This window comes from Phyllobates terribilis, unplaced genomic scaffold (genome assembly GCF_046119375.1).
Source record: "Phyllobates terribilis strain yellow unplaced genomic scaffold, ASM4611937v1 Scaffold_9__5_contigs__length_417890890, whole genome shotgun sequence".
Classification (NCBI taxonomy): Eukaryota; Metazoa; Chordata; class Amphibia; order Anura; family Dendrobatidae; genus Phyllobates; species Phyllobates terribilis.
In genome coordinates, this window is record NW_027362769.1 from 384,363,036 (window position 1) to 384,376,891 (window position 13,856).

Here is a 13,856-nt window from a genome sequence, read left to right on the forward strand (position 1 = left end):
CTGTACGTGAGCGGCGTCGTGTGACGGGTGTGCGGGGCTGCGTGAGGTGCGAGCACGGCGGGCGGGGGTGTTTCCTGTTATCCCGGCATCCTCTGCGCAGTCAGTATTCCTTCCTATCCCCACATCCTCCGCCTTCTCCCCGCTCTGCCAGTGTCGGTAAGATGACGGCGACTGTGAGTCTGCGACAAGGAGACCTGGTGTGGTGAGTGCTGGGCGGCGGGAGCGGGCGGGCGGAGACACCGGGCGGGGGCTGGAGACCGAGCAGAGGCCGCGGTGTGAGGCTGACGAGCTGCGACCACCAGGGCCGCGCAGAGGGGCGTGCTGAGCTGGGGGCTCCGTGTATGAGGACGATCACAGCCGATCAGGGGATCTGCTGTAAGGGGAGGAAGGATCCAGACAGGGGATCTGGTGTGAGGGACTGGGGAGGAAGGATCCAGTCAGGGGATCTGGTGTGGGGGACTGGGGAGGAAGGATCTAGTCAGGGGATCTGGTGTGGGGGACTGGGGAGGAAGGATCCAGTCAGGGGATCTGGTGTGAGGGACTGGGGAGGAAGGATCCAGTCAGGGGATCTGGTGTGAGGGACTGGGGAGGAAGGATCTAGTCAGGGGATCTGGTGTGAGGGAACGGGTAGGAAGGATCCAGTCAGGGGATCTGGTGTGAGGGAAGGAAGGATCCACTCAAGGGGATCAGGGAATCCTTTAGAGGTCTAGTATCAGGATTGTGTCGGGGGATCCCACGTGGGAGGTCCGCCCAGGATTGCGTTGTGTGATGCTGTCTGGGGATCTGGTTGTATTAAAGGTTTTTGGTTTAATTAAGGAAATGTGTTTGGGGATCTTGTCCGAAGTGATGGAAAAGGTTTTCAATCCAGCAAAGCGAATTAAAAGAAAACATTCTTTGTTGAGCCTTCACTAATATAGTAACGCGGGCACAGAAAATGCCTGAGCGACTCTGAATAGTAGCTAAAGTGATCTAGTCAGGGGATCTAGTATTGGGGATTAGTGATGAATTGTTTTGGGATCTAATATATTGTGTGGGGGGAATCTAATGTAGATCTGGAAGGACTCTGTTGTCTCTTTGTATTGAAGGGTTTGGTGTCAGTATCCCAGGATCTCACATAGGAGATGTATTTGTAACCTGGATATTCATGTGTTCATTATCTGCTATTTTAGATTTGTCCCGGATTTTTACCTGCATCTTTTCTTCTTTTTAGGGGAAACTGGGTCGTTACCCTCCGTGGCCCGGAAAGGTGAGTGCGGTGATGAGCGGATTACGTGCCCGGGAGTCTGACTTTCCCCATATATAGATCAGGGGTGTAGACTGCGCCTGGCATCCAGCTGGAGAGGACTCACTGGCAGGAGATAGCAATCATGCAGTAGTTGCTGAGGCTGGAGCAGGGGTCGGCTTTCTGCTCTTACCTCTCTATCTTGCATATAAGATTAGAGACCCCCTTTATGTAAACCTGTGTGCTTGTGATGTACTGGGGTCCGCCGTCCTCACCTTTCTTTTTATCCGCAGATCGTCAATGCACCAAAAGATTTAAAAAAGCCACGCGGCAAAAATGCCTGTTCGTGAAATTTTTTTGGAACTGAAGATCAGTAAGTGTCACCGAGACGTGTCACAGGGGCTCGTCCTGATTGGGTATCAGTGATCACATGATAAACCCAGAATGGGGCTCATTGTCTGGTTATAGATTTATTAACGGTTTGATGGGACTTGTAATGTTATGTTCTCCTGCATCCACAGGGGTTACAGTATGTGTTACCATGTATGTGCACAGTGAGTGCAGCTCTGGAGTATAATACAAGATGTAACTCGGGATCAGTAATGTATGTACACTGTGACTGCACCAGCAGAATAGTGAGTGCTGCTCCAGAGTATAATACAGGATGTAACTCGGGATCAATAATGTATGTACACAGTGACTGCACCAGCAGAATAGTGAGTGCAGCTCTGGAGAATAATACAAGATGTAACTCAGGATCAGTAATGTAATGTATGTATACAGTGACTGCACCAGCAGAATAGTGAGTGCAGCTCTGGGGTATAATACAGGATGTAACTCAGGATCAGTACAGGATCAGTAATGTAATGTATGTACACAGTGACTGCACCAGCAGAATAGTGAGTGCAGCTCTGGAGTATAATACAGGATGTAACTCAGGATCAGTACAGGATCAGTAATGTAATGTATGTACACAGTGACTGCACCAGGAGAATAGTGAGTGCAGCTCTGGAGTATAATACAGGATGTAACTCAGGATCAGTAATGTAATGTATGTACACCGTGACAGCACCAGCAGAATAGTGAGTGCAGCTCTGGGGTATAATACAGGGTGTAACTCAGGATCAGTACAGAATCAGTATATGGAGTTTCGGGTCCATTATTGGCACTGCCTGACCTCTATTGCGTTTTCTCTCAGCGCATGGATTAAGGTGGAGCAGCTGAAACCTTATCACCCCCACAAGGAGGAGATGATCAAAGCCAACAAAGGCAAACGCTTCCAGCAAGCAGTGGACGCGGTGGAGGAGTTCCTGAAGAAAGTAAAGGCGAAACAAGAACAGGTTAATGATAAAGGATTTTCTTCCTCCTTTCTCCAGTATAAGGGATGTCCCTGCACCCAGCGGTCTGGAGGTTTATTTACTTCCTCCATTGTTTCTTCCTTTGGAGGATAATGTGTCTGGATGGATGAACCGCTGAGGACAGACACTTGGCCACACGTGCGGCCTCTCTGTAGTCACTCCTATGTGGATCATATCTCAGACGCTTGTGGCGTTTCCTATAGATTTGCTGTATTTCCTTCTAGTTGGGTTTCCACGGTCTTTGCCGCGGTGCGGAGCATTTTCTATCATCTCCGATCTGGGGAATTTTACTTTTCTGATGCGAGAGAGGGATGGGGACATTGGGTTACAATGAAATAAGGTGCAGTTTGCTTTATTTTGGCCCTGTCTGTGTTTGCACGTTGCTCCTTACTGCAGATATTTACTTACTCAACCATTGGGAACTATTGTCACCTCGGTAGCTGCCATCTTGGCACTCCTTTTTATATTTTACCAAGGTATAAAATCTAAACAAAAAAAATATGGGGGGGGGGGGGGTTATGGCTCCTGGAAGAAAGGGAGGAAAAAATGTGAAACGGCAAAAACGAAAAATTCTGCTCCGGAAGGATTTAATGTGACCTGATCTCGCACTCGGATCCTGTCAGTCACTACTTTTTTGCCCCATTTTTAGTACGTTTATATTAAAGTCAATGTTTTCTGAATGACACGAATCGTCATACGGATTCATCGTTTTTTTTTTTTGTTTCCAGAACGCGAGTGATGACAAAGGCAAGAAAGGGGAGGGCAAAACTAAGAAGCCGGCCGGAGAAAAGAAGAAGAAAAAGTCGTCAGATGCCGGCTCCAGCAAACCTACAAAGAGGCCCCACGAGCAAAGCCCACGGAAACGCGGAAGACCACCCAAGGATGACAAGGTGGGTAACGCTCAACTCGGCTGAAGACGCCGACATCCCCAGGTCGCTCACCGCCCTCCTGATAGGAGTTGTAGTAGTGATGAGAGGGATATATTTTTGTGATGTAATGTTGGCTCTTTTCTACCATTTTCCTGCTTTTTTAGCACACCAGATCCCCCCAGCCGAGCTCGCTGAAGAAGCTGGCGATGAAGACGGTGTCTCGGTTCAGTTGGCCTCCACCCACGAGCGAGGTAAGAATAGATCAGCGGTGCCTCCGCTCCTGTGATCGTCACTGCAGGGGGCACGCACTCTTCTGGCCGCTCTCACTCCTGTGTGCCCACTACAGACACCGCACGGGGGGCCTCAGTATTACAGCCATTCTTACACTATAAAGAATATGATGGATCCGGTAACTATAGATATTGGAGAGGACTACTAGAATCCCAGTAAACCCCCCCCCCCCCCCCCCCCCCCCCCCCCGGGCACCGATCTCTCATGTAACCTGTGACAGATAGGCGGCCTCCAAAAGCTCCCCCCCCCCCCAAAAAAAAAAAATGTGACCACGGGGTGGGGCCCATGGGTCTTCATGGCAGCCAGGGGTCCAGTGAAGTCTCCCCAAGCCTGTGGGACTAATGAGACCTGACAGGACAATACAGAAGTGGTTTGTGTTCATTGTACCAGCGATCGGATGAAATCCGAAATGCTGAACGAGGATCATTACAGAAGCGGAAATGCTAAATTAATGCCAGAGGTAAAAAAAATAAATAGATAAGTACTCCCGATGTGCGACCGTCAGAAAATAAAATTATAACCATGCAAATAACATTTCTTTGTTTTTTTAAATGCTAAAAAAAAAATACCATTTGCGATTTCCTTAACTTTTTTCTGGGGGCCAGAAAATAATCGGGTTCTTATAGCGCGCCGTGAGCACTTTTGTTCATTGTTATTTTTTATTTTGACCCTGGGAAAAATGCTTTTTAGTGTAAATTAAATGGGGCCATTAAATATGGTGTGTTGTGACACCAGGAGGGGGCGCCATTGTCATTTTTCTCCCTCCCTGACTTTGGTGCTGGGATTTGTGCCGGGCTCTGATCTATGGCTGAGCCCACAGCGGGCGAGGCTGTCGTCTCATGTAAGTACCGCTCTTGTGGAACTACCACCCCCAGCAGCCGTGGTTTGCTGTAAAGGGAAGTGGCTCAGTTTCTCTCTGTTCGGTTGCAGCGTACCTCGGACGACCCGCACTTCAGCCACTTCCTGCTCAGCCGGACCGAGAAGGTAGGCCGCACGCAGCGTGCCCGAGCGGCACCGGAGGACGGTCCTTGAAGTCTCCTCAGTTCTTTTATTGCTCACGGTCTCTGCAGCGACTTTACGGGGCGTGCGTCACCATGTGCGGCCGTACACGTAACACTCGGGTGGCGGCTAATACCAGGGGCTGGCGTCCCGATAAGGTGGTCTGAAGCAAACAAACCTATAAGACCTCATGGTCCAGACGATTACCCCGTGATACTGGGCATTGATATACATTAGAAATGGGAGCAAAAAGTTTGCGACTAATAGATGGGGCAGAAGACTCTCCGATTGTAACTATGGAGATTCATAGCTCTGAATAGGAGCTGCGTGCAGAATACGGTGGGCAGTTTATATAATTGCTGCTTTTGTTTCCTCGGTGCCAGTGGCCTGAACGTGTCTCTTTATTATGGCTGCAGGAGGACACAGCAGGCGACAGCTGGCTGCTACACCACCGGCACAGGACGCTCGGCACCGAGATGGTGTGAAAAGGTACGAGCGGTGAACGCAGCTTGTCAAGACGGTTTAAGGGTCTGCAGCCCCCTCGGATGGGTGTACCCCTTTAGGTTGCACATTGTGAGGGTCTCTGCCCCGTTCTGCTCCCCTCGTGGGGGGATTACATGTGCTGAAGGTTTGTCTCAGTGTTTGGTTTTCTGTCCCCAGCCCAGCGTCACTTACCAGGCCATCAGCAAGAGGCTCAAAGTTTCGGAGGAGGTGAGGACGCCCACTGCTCCATCCGTCATGTGTTCGTGCCTGCGTCTCCATCGCTGACATCGCTCTCGTTTTTCTGTTCACAGGACACAGGATCAACGTCCATCCAGGCAGCCGACAGCACGGCCATCAATGGCAACATCACCCCCACAGACAAGAAGTACGTCCGCTGCCGCCGAGCGCCCACCGCTGCCGCCGAGCGCCCACCGCTGCCTTCTCTGCATTGTTTAGACTCTGTTTCTCAGTTTTTTCACTGTTTTTACAACCTCTGCTTGCCGTCAGTGACTGGAAGATTCTTGCAAAGCCCCAAAACTTGCTTGAAAGTTTTAGACTCCAGCCTTTCTGCCTTCCTGACCTTTCTGCCTTCCTGACCCATCGCAGGAGAGTACGGTGCAGCTGATGGGGGCACCTGTAACAAACCCTCAGCTGTGGAGAAATGTTACATCTATGGGTGGAGAGGAGAAGGTTTTAATTCACTGACCAGGAGCAGTAAATGGCGTCATAAACACTTTCTGGGGTCTCCACCGTGTGGCCCCCCCCAATACTTTGATATACCCTGATGCTGTGCGGGCGCTGGCAAATCCAGTGTTTAACCCTTTGTGTGAGTCCGGCCAGACCCGTCTTCTGACCACTTTTTCTCTCCTCTTGTTTTAGGATCGGGTTTCTCGGGTTGGGCTTAATGGGCAGCGGCATTGTATCCAACCTGCTGAAGATGGGCACACGGTGACCGTATGGAACCGGACAGCGGAGAAGGTAACGGCCGCCCTGGGATCGGGCATCGCATTCCGTCACACCGATGCGGCGTCCACACTCATTGAGGGTTGTAGTACCCCACCGGGGCGGGGGGCGTTTTATCGCTGGAGCCGCACAGTCACGTGTGATCTCATACTTCATTGGAATCACTACAGCGCCCCCTGTGTTCACACCGGTCAGGGCTGAGCGGTGGCGTCCTAGTCTGGTACTGACAGCCCTGAGAATATCCATCTCCGTTATATCTCTAAACTAGAACACGCCTGGAGGAATTCACAGTGAAGTGTGGGATCAAGACGAGGACAGCAAGGTAAAGACTCTTTCATCTCGTCGCCACCGTCCTCCTCCATCGGCCATTATTTTAGTTTTGTCTGTTTCTGAGAATGATGGGTAGTCACCACCAATATGGCTGCCACGACTGCGCCTGCCCCAGCTTATCGAGCCCATGTGAGAAAGGGATACCTGAGAATCCGTCAGTGAGCTCCTCACAGTCCGACTGTTGCAGGGAGGGCCCTGTAAATGCCGCTGACAGTGAAGGGTTAAACGGCAGCGATCAGAGCTGGCTCCGAGCACCGGCACTCGCCCCATACACCCTGCACGGGCCCACGGATGAAAATATACGTCACTGGTCATTAAGGAGTTAAAATATATTAAAGACCAATCGTGTTTGTTATCATCCTGTCCGATCTATCAAAATCTAATTATTTATCCCATGAGGAGAATGGAAGCTTCAGAGTTGCCATTTTCAGCCGCAGTCGCCCCTTCACCCTCCGATTATAATGCGTCTTGTGTTCCCAAAAATGGGAAGGGGTCAATCAGTCGCCCTAGGGTCAGCGCTGATGATCCTGCCGAGGCCTTTGTACCTGGAGACACAAGCTGTGCTATTGGGGAATTCAGCACTACTCGGCCTGACGTGGCTGATAACAGCGAGCCATAGATCGCACCACCGTGTCTTCAGGTCTGAGCTGTAGTTTTGCATTTGGTGGCCTTTTCTTTAATCCTGACGCGTCTTGTCTCCGTCTCTCGCAGTGCGACCTGTTCATCCAGGAGGGGGCACATTTAGGCAGAACTCCGGCCGAGGTGGTCTCTACCTGCGACATCACGTTTGCCTGTGTGGCGGGACCCCACAGCGGCTAAGGACGTAAGTTGTCTCCATGTTGTGACGCTATATACAAATGCAAGGGGGTGGCCGCCCTAACATCCATGGGTAATCACTGGGGTCGGACCCCCGGATGGGTGGGTGCGGCGGGATGCTGCTGCTGCTGGACTTGTTCATTAATATGGTGGTCTCCTCTGCTTTCAGCTGGTGCTAGGACCCAGCGGGGTGCTGCAGGGGATCCGTCCAGGGAAGTGTTACGTGGACATGTCTACGGTGGACCCAGAGACGGTGGCAGAGCTGGCACAGGTACCACGCTGTTACCAGTCTGACGTGACTGTCCCCCGGCACTGCGCCCCCTCACCTCTCCCTCCTCCAGGTCATAGTGTCTCGGGGCGGCCGCTTCCTAGAAGCCCCCGTGGCCGGTAACCAGCAGCTCTCCAACGACGGCATGCTGATGATCCTGGCAGCCGGAGACCACAGCGTCTTTGAAGATTGTACCAGCTGCTTCCAGGCCATGGGCAGGACGTCCTTCTTTCTGGGTAAGCTGCTGCCATGTCTGGATGTCATACTGATACGTCAAAGTGATGGCGCTGGCTGTCCTTGTAGCCGTGATTCTCCCTCGTGACATATAGGCTGGCACATGGAGGGCGGCTGTCGCTTGTGTGTGTCATGGAGGCTGGCACATGGAGGGTGGCTGTCGCTTGTGTGTGTCATGGAGGCTGGCACATGGAGGGCGGCTGTCGCTTGTGTGTCATGGAGGCTGGCACATGGAGGGCGGCTGTCGCTTGTGTGTGTCATGGAGGCTGGGCACATGGAGGGCGGCTGTCGCTTGTGTGTGTCATGGAGGCTGGCACATGGAGGGCGGCTGTCGCTTGTGTGTGTCATGGAGGCTGGCACATGGAGGGTGGCTGTCGCTTGTGTGTGTCATGGAGGCTGGCACATGGAGGGCGGCTGTCGCTTGTGTGTGTCATGGAGGCTGGCACATGGAGGGCGGCTGTCGCTTGTGTGTGTCATGGAGGCTGGCACATGGAGGGCGGCTGTCGCTTGTGTGTGACATGGAGGCTGGCACATGGAGGGCGGCTGCCGCTTGTGTGTGTCATGGAGGCTGGCACATGGAGGGGCGGCTGCCGCTTGTGTGTCATGGAGGCTGGGCACATTGGGGGGGGGGGGGGGGGGGGGGGGCGGATGCCGCTTGTGTGTCATGGAGGCTGGCACATGGGGGGGCGGATGCCGCTTGTATGTCATGGAGGCTGGCACATGGAGGGCGGCTGCCGCTTCTGTGTCATGGAGGCTGGCACATGGAGGGCGGCTGCCGCTTCTTGTGTCATGGAGGCTGGCACATGGAGGGCGGCTGCCGCTTGTGTGTCATGGAGGCTGGCACATGGAGGGCGGCTGCCGCTTGTGTGTCATGGAGGCTGGCACATGGAGGGCGGCTGCCGCTTGTGTGTCATGGAGGCTGGCACATGGGGGGGGGGGGGGGGGGGTGCCGCTTCTGTGTCATGGAGGCTGGCACATGGGGGGGGGGGGCGGATGCCGCTTGTGTGTCATGGAGGCTGGCACATGGGGGGGGCGGATGCCGCTTGTGTGTCATGGAGGCTGGCACATGGAGGGCGGCTACCGCTTGTGTGTCATGGAGGCTGGCACATGGGGGGGTGGATGCCGCTTGTGTGTCATGGAGGCTGGCACATGGGGGGGCGATGCCGCTTGTGTGTCATGGAGGCTGGCACATGGGGGGGCGGATGCCGCTTGTGTGTCATGGAGGCTGGCACATGGGGGGGGATGCCGCTTGTGTGTCATGGAGGCTGGCACATGGGGGGGGCGGATGCCGCTTGTATGTCATGGAGGCTGGCTCATGGAGGGCGGCTGCCGCTTGTTTGTCATGGAGGCTGGGCACATGGGGGGGGCGGCTGCTGCTTGTGTGTCATGGGAGGCTGGCACATGGGGGGGCGGATGCCGCTTGTATGTCATGGAGGCTGGCTCATGGAGGGCGGCTGCCGCTTGTTTGTCATGGAGGCTGGCACATGGGGGGGGCGGCTGCCGCTTGTGTCTCATGGAGGCTGGCACATGGGGGGCGGCTGCCGCTTGTGTCTCATGGAGGCTGGCACATGGGGGGGGCGGATGCCGCTTGTGTGTCATGGAGGCTGGCACATGGAGGGCGGCTGCCGCTTGTGTGTCATGGAGGCTGGCACATGGAGGGTGGCTGCCGCTTTGTGTGTCATGGAGGCTGGCACATTGAGGGCGGCTGCCGCTTGTGTGTCATGGAGGCTGGCACATTGAGGGCGGCTGCCGCTTGTGTGTCATGGAGGCTGGCACATTGAGGGCGGCTGCCGCTTGTGTGTCATGGAGGATGGCACATTGAGGGCGGCTGCCGCTTGTGTGTCATGGAGGCTGGCACATTGAGGGCGGCTGCCGCTTGTGTGTCATGGAGGATGGCACATTGAGGGCGGCTGCCGCTTGTGTGTCATGGAGGATGGCACATGGAGGGCGGCTGCCGCTTGTGTGTCATGGAGGATGGCACATTGAGGGCGGCTGCTGCTTGTGTGTCATGGAGGATGGCACATGGAGGGCGGCTGCCGCTTGTGTCATGGGAGGCCGACACATGGAGGGCGGATGCCACGGACTGTATACGTGTATATCTCTCTTCCAGGCGAGGTGGGTAACGCCGCCCGGATGATGCTCATCATTAACATGGTCCAGGGCAGCTTCATGGCCACGATAGCGGAGGGCATGACCCTGGCGCAGGTGACCGGCAGTCGCAGCAGACCCTGCTGGACATCCTGATCCAGAGCCAGCTCTCCAGTATTTTCCTGGACCAAAAGTGCCAAAGTAAGTAATAAATAATGCCTCCATCTCCCCCGTGAAATCCCCAATGTCACGGCCTCCTTTTCTGCTCCCCTCCTGACCGTCGCTCTCTCCTCAGACATCCTGCAGGGGAACTTCAAACCAGACTTCTATCTAAAGTACATCCAGAAGGACCTGCGGCTCGCCATCGCATGGGGGACTCCGTCAACCACCCCACCCCTATGGCCGCCGCAGCTAACGAGGTGAGGCCGCTGCCGAGAAGTCAGACTGTTGGGGGCGGGGAGGTACTCGGCACGATTTTCATGGCGTTTTAGTTCTGCATCTCACATGGTCACAGATTATAACCGCTGTGCGGAGCCCAAGGCGGCAGTGCTGGCCCTGCGTCATATACAGACAGCCTGAAAAGGGTGGCCCTGGTCCTCCATTGAAGGGAATAGGACTGAGCTTCAGGACCAACCATCACTTACGTTGCACCCTTTTATAGGGCTTACACTACCATGGCTGTTTGCTTTCAGCAGCAGCGCCACCCCTGATGTCAGGTTGTGTCTGTTATGCACCTCAGCCCCATTGAAGTGAGCTGAGCCGCCATACTTCAGATAATGTGTACAGCGCCCCCTCTCCTCTCCCTTGCGTGCGGCGCCCCCCTCTCCTCTCCCTTGCGTGCGGCGCCCCCCTCTCCTCTCCCTTGCGTGCGGCGCCCCCCTCTCCTCTCCCTTGCGTGCGGCGCCCCCTCTCCTCTCCCTTGCGTGCGGCGCCCCCCCTCTCCTCTCCCTTGCGTGCGGCGCCCCCCCTCTCTCTCCCTTGCGTGCGGCGCCCCCCTCTCCTCTCCCTTACGTGCGGCGCCCCCCTCTCCTCTCCCTTGCGTGCGGCGCCCCCCTCTCCTCTCCCTTGCGTGCGGCGCCCCCTCTCCCTTGCGTGCGGCGCCCCCTCTCCCTTGCGTGCGGCGCCCCCTCCCTCTCCCTTGCGTGCGGCGCCCCCCTCTCCTCTCCCTTGCGTGCGGCGCCCCCCTCTCCTCTCCCTTGCGTGCGGCGCCCTCCTCTCCCTTGCGTGCGGCGCCCCCCTCTCCCTTGCGTGCGGCGCCCCCTCTCCCTTGCGTGCGGCGCCCCCTCTCCCTTGCGTGCGGCGCCCCCTCTCCCTTGCGTGCGGCGCCCCCCTCTCCCTTGCGTGCGGCGCCCCCCTCTCCCTTGCGTGCGGCGCCCCCTCTCCCTTGCGTGCGGCGCCCCCCTCTCCTCTCCTTGCGTGCGGCGCCCCCTCTCCCTTGCGTGCGGCGCCCCCCTCTCCTCTCCCTTGCGTGCGGCGCCCCCCTCTCCTCTCCCTTGCGTGCGGCGCCCCCCTCTCCTCTCCCTTGCGTGCGGCGCCCCCCTCTCCTCTCCCTTGCGTACGGCGCCCCCCTCTCCCTTGCGTGCGGCGCCCCCTCTCCCTTGCGTGCGGCGCCCCCTCTCCTCTCCCTTGCGTGCGGCGCCCCCTCTCCTCTCCCTTGCGTGCGACGCCCCCTCTCCTCTCCCTTGCGTGCGGCGCCCCTCTCCTCTCCCTTGCGTGCGGCGCCCCCCTCTCCTCTCCCTTGCGTGCGGCGCCCCCCTCTCCTCTCCCTTGCGTGCGGCGCCCCCCTCTCCTCTCCCTTGCGTGCGGCGCCCCCCTCTCCTCTCCCTTGCGTGCGGCGCCCCCCTCTCCTCTCCCTTGCGTGCGGCGCCCCCCTCCCCTCTCCCTTGCGTGCGGCGCCCCCTCTCCCTTGCGTGCAGCGCCCCCCCTCTCCCTTGCGTTCAGATCCCCCTCTCCCTTGCGTGCAGCGCCCCCCTCTCCTCTCTCTTGCGTGCAGCGCCCCCTCTCTCTTGCGTGCAGCGCCCCCTCTCTCTTGCGTGCAGCGCCCCCTCTCCCTTGCGTGCAGCGCCCCCTCTCCCTTGCGTGCAGCGCCCCCTCTCCCTTGCGTGCAGCGCCCCCTCTCCCTTGCGTGCAGCGCCCCCTCTCCCTTGCGTGCAGCGCCCCCTCTCCCTTGCGTGCAGCGCCCCCTCTCCCTTGCGTGCAGCGCCCCCTCTCCCTTGCGTGCAGCGCCCCCTCTCCCTTGCGTGCAGCGCCCCCCTCTCCTCTCCTTGCGTGCAGCGCCCCCTCTCCTCTCCCTTGCGTGCAGCGCCCCCCTCTCCTCTCCCTTGCGTGCAGCGCCCCCCTCTCCTCTCCCTTGCGTGCAGCGCCCCCTCTCCCTTGCGTGCAGCGCCCCCTCTCCCTTGCGTGCAGCGCCCCCCTCTCCCTTGCGTGCAGCGCCCCCTCTCCCTTGCGTGCAGCGCCCCCTCTCCTCTCCCTTGCGTGCAGCGCCCCCTCTCCCTTGCGTGCAGCGCCCCCCTCTCCCTTGCGTGCAGCGCCCCCTCTCCCTTGCGTGCAGCGCCCCCTCTCCCTTGCGTGCAGCGCCCCCCTCTCCCTTGCGTGCAGCGCCCCCCTCTCCCTTGCGTGCAGCGCCCCCCTCTCCCCTCCCTTGTGTGCAGCGCCCCCCTCTCCTCTCCCTTGCGTGCAGCGCCCCCTCTCCTCTCCCTTGCGTGCAGCGCCCCCCTCTCCTCTCCCTTGCGTGCAGCGCCCCCCTCTCCTCTCCCTTGCGTGCAGCGCCCCCCTCTCCTCTCCCTTGCGTGCAGCGCCCCCTCTCCCTTGCGTGCAGCGCCCCCTCTCCCTTGCGTGCAGCGCCCCCTCTCCCTTGCGTGCAGCGCCCCCTCTCCCTTGCGTGCAGCGCCCCCTCTCCTCTCCCTTGCGTGCAGCGCCCCCTCTCCTCTCCCTTGCGTGCAGCGCCCCCTCTCCCTTGCGTGCAGCGCCCCCTCTCCCTTGCGTGCAGCGCCCCCTCTCCCTTGCGTGCAGCGCCCCCTCTCCCTTGCGTGCAGCGCCCCCTCTCCCTTGCGTGCAGATCCCCCCTCTCCCTTGCGTGCAGATCCCCTCTCCCTTGCGTTCAGATCCCCCCTCTCCTCTCCCTTGCGTGCAGCGCCCCCCTCTCCTCTCCCTTGCGTGCAGCGCCCCCTCTCCCTTGCGTGCAGCGCCCCCTCTCCCTTGCGTGCAGCGCCCCCTCTCCCTTGCGTGCAGCGCCCCCCTCTCCCTTGCGTGCAGCGCCCCCTCTCCTCTCCTTGCGTGCAGCGCCCCCCTCTCCTCTCTCTTGCGTGCAGCGCCCCCCTCTCCTCTCTCTTGCGTGCAGCGCCCCCTCTCCTCTCTTGCGTGCAGCGCCCCCTCTCCTCTCTTGCGTGCAGCGCCCCCCTCTCCTCTCTTGCGTGCAGCGCCCCCCTCCTCTCCCTTGCGTGCAGCGCCCCCCTCTCCCTTGCGTGCAGCGCCCCCTCTCCCTTGCGTGCAGCGCCCCCCTCTCCCTTGCGTGCAGCGCCCCCCTCTCCCTTGCGTGCAGCGCCCCCCTCTCCCTTGCGTGCGGCGCCCCCTCTCCCTTGCGTGCGGCGCCCCCCTCTCCCTTGCGTGCGGCGCCCCCCTCTCCCTTGCGTGCGGCGCCCCCTCTCCCTTGCGTGCGGCGCCCCCCTCTCCCTTGCGTGCGGCGCCCCCCTCTCCCTTGCGTGCGGCGCCCCCTCTCCCTTGCGTGCGGCGCCCCCCTCTCCCTTGCGTGCGGCGCCCCCTCTCCTCTCCCTTGCGTGCGGCGCCCCCCTCTCCCTTGCGTGCGACGCCCCCTCTCCTCTCCCTTGCGTGCGACGCCCCCTCTCCCTCTCCCTTGCGTGCGGCGCCCCCCTCTCCTCTCCCTTGCGTGCGGCGCCCCCCTCTCCTCTCCCTTGCGTGCGGCGCCCCCCTCCTCC

At 58.8% G+C, this 13,856-nt stretch overlaps 1 protein-coding gene across 1 annotated transcript in view; it reads left to right on the forward strand.

Moving 5' to 3' along the window:
* The first annotated feature begins 161 nt into the window (after positions 1 to 161).
* Positions 162 to 13,856, forward strand: part of GLYR1 (glyoxylate reductase 1 homolog) — a 15,436-nt gene continuing 1,741 nt past the window's right edge. Inside the window, 20 exon segments of the mRNA XM_073646228.1 lie at positions 162 to 173; positions 1,211 to 1,246; positions 1,516 to 1,595; positions 2,421 to 2,562; positions 3,309 to 3,470; positions 3,614 to 3,700; positions 5,156 to 5,218; positions 5,379 to 5,450; positions 5,534 to 5,607; positions 6,102 to 6,157; positions 6,160 to 6,200; positions 6,454 to 6,507; positions 7,227 to 7,316; positions 7,318 to 7,338; positions 7,501 to 7,602; positions 7,673 to 7,835; positions 9,944 to 10,045; positions 10,048 to 10,122; positions 10,217 to 10,285; positions 10,288 to 10,340. Coding sequence (XP_073502329.1) covers positions 162 to 173; positions 1,211 to 1,246; positions 1,516 to 1,595; positions 2,421 to 2,562; positions 3,309 to 3,470; positions 3,614 to 3,700; positions 5,156 to 5,218; positions 5,379 to 5,450; positions 5,534 to 5,607; positions 6,102 to 6,157; positions 6,160 to 6,200; positions 6,454 to 6,507; positions 7,227 to 7,316; positions 7,318 to 7,338; positions 7,501 to 7,602; positions 7,673 to 7,835; positions 9,944 to 10,045; positions 10,048 to 10,122; positions 10,217 to 10,285; positions 10,288 to 10,340 — 1,554 coding nt within the window.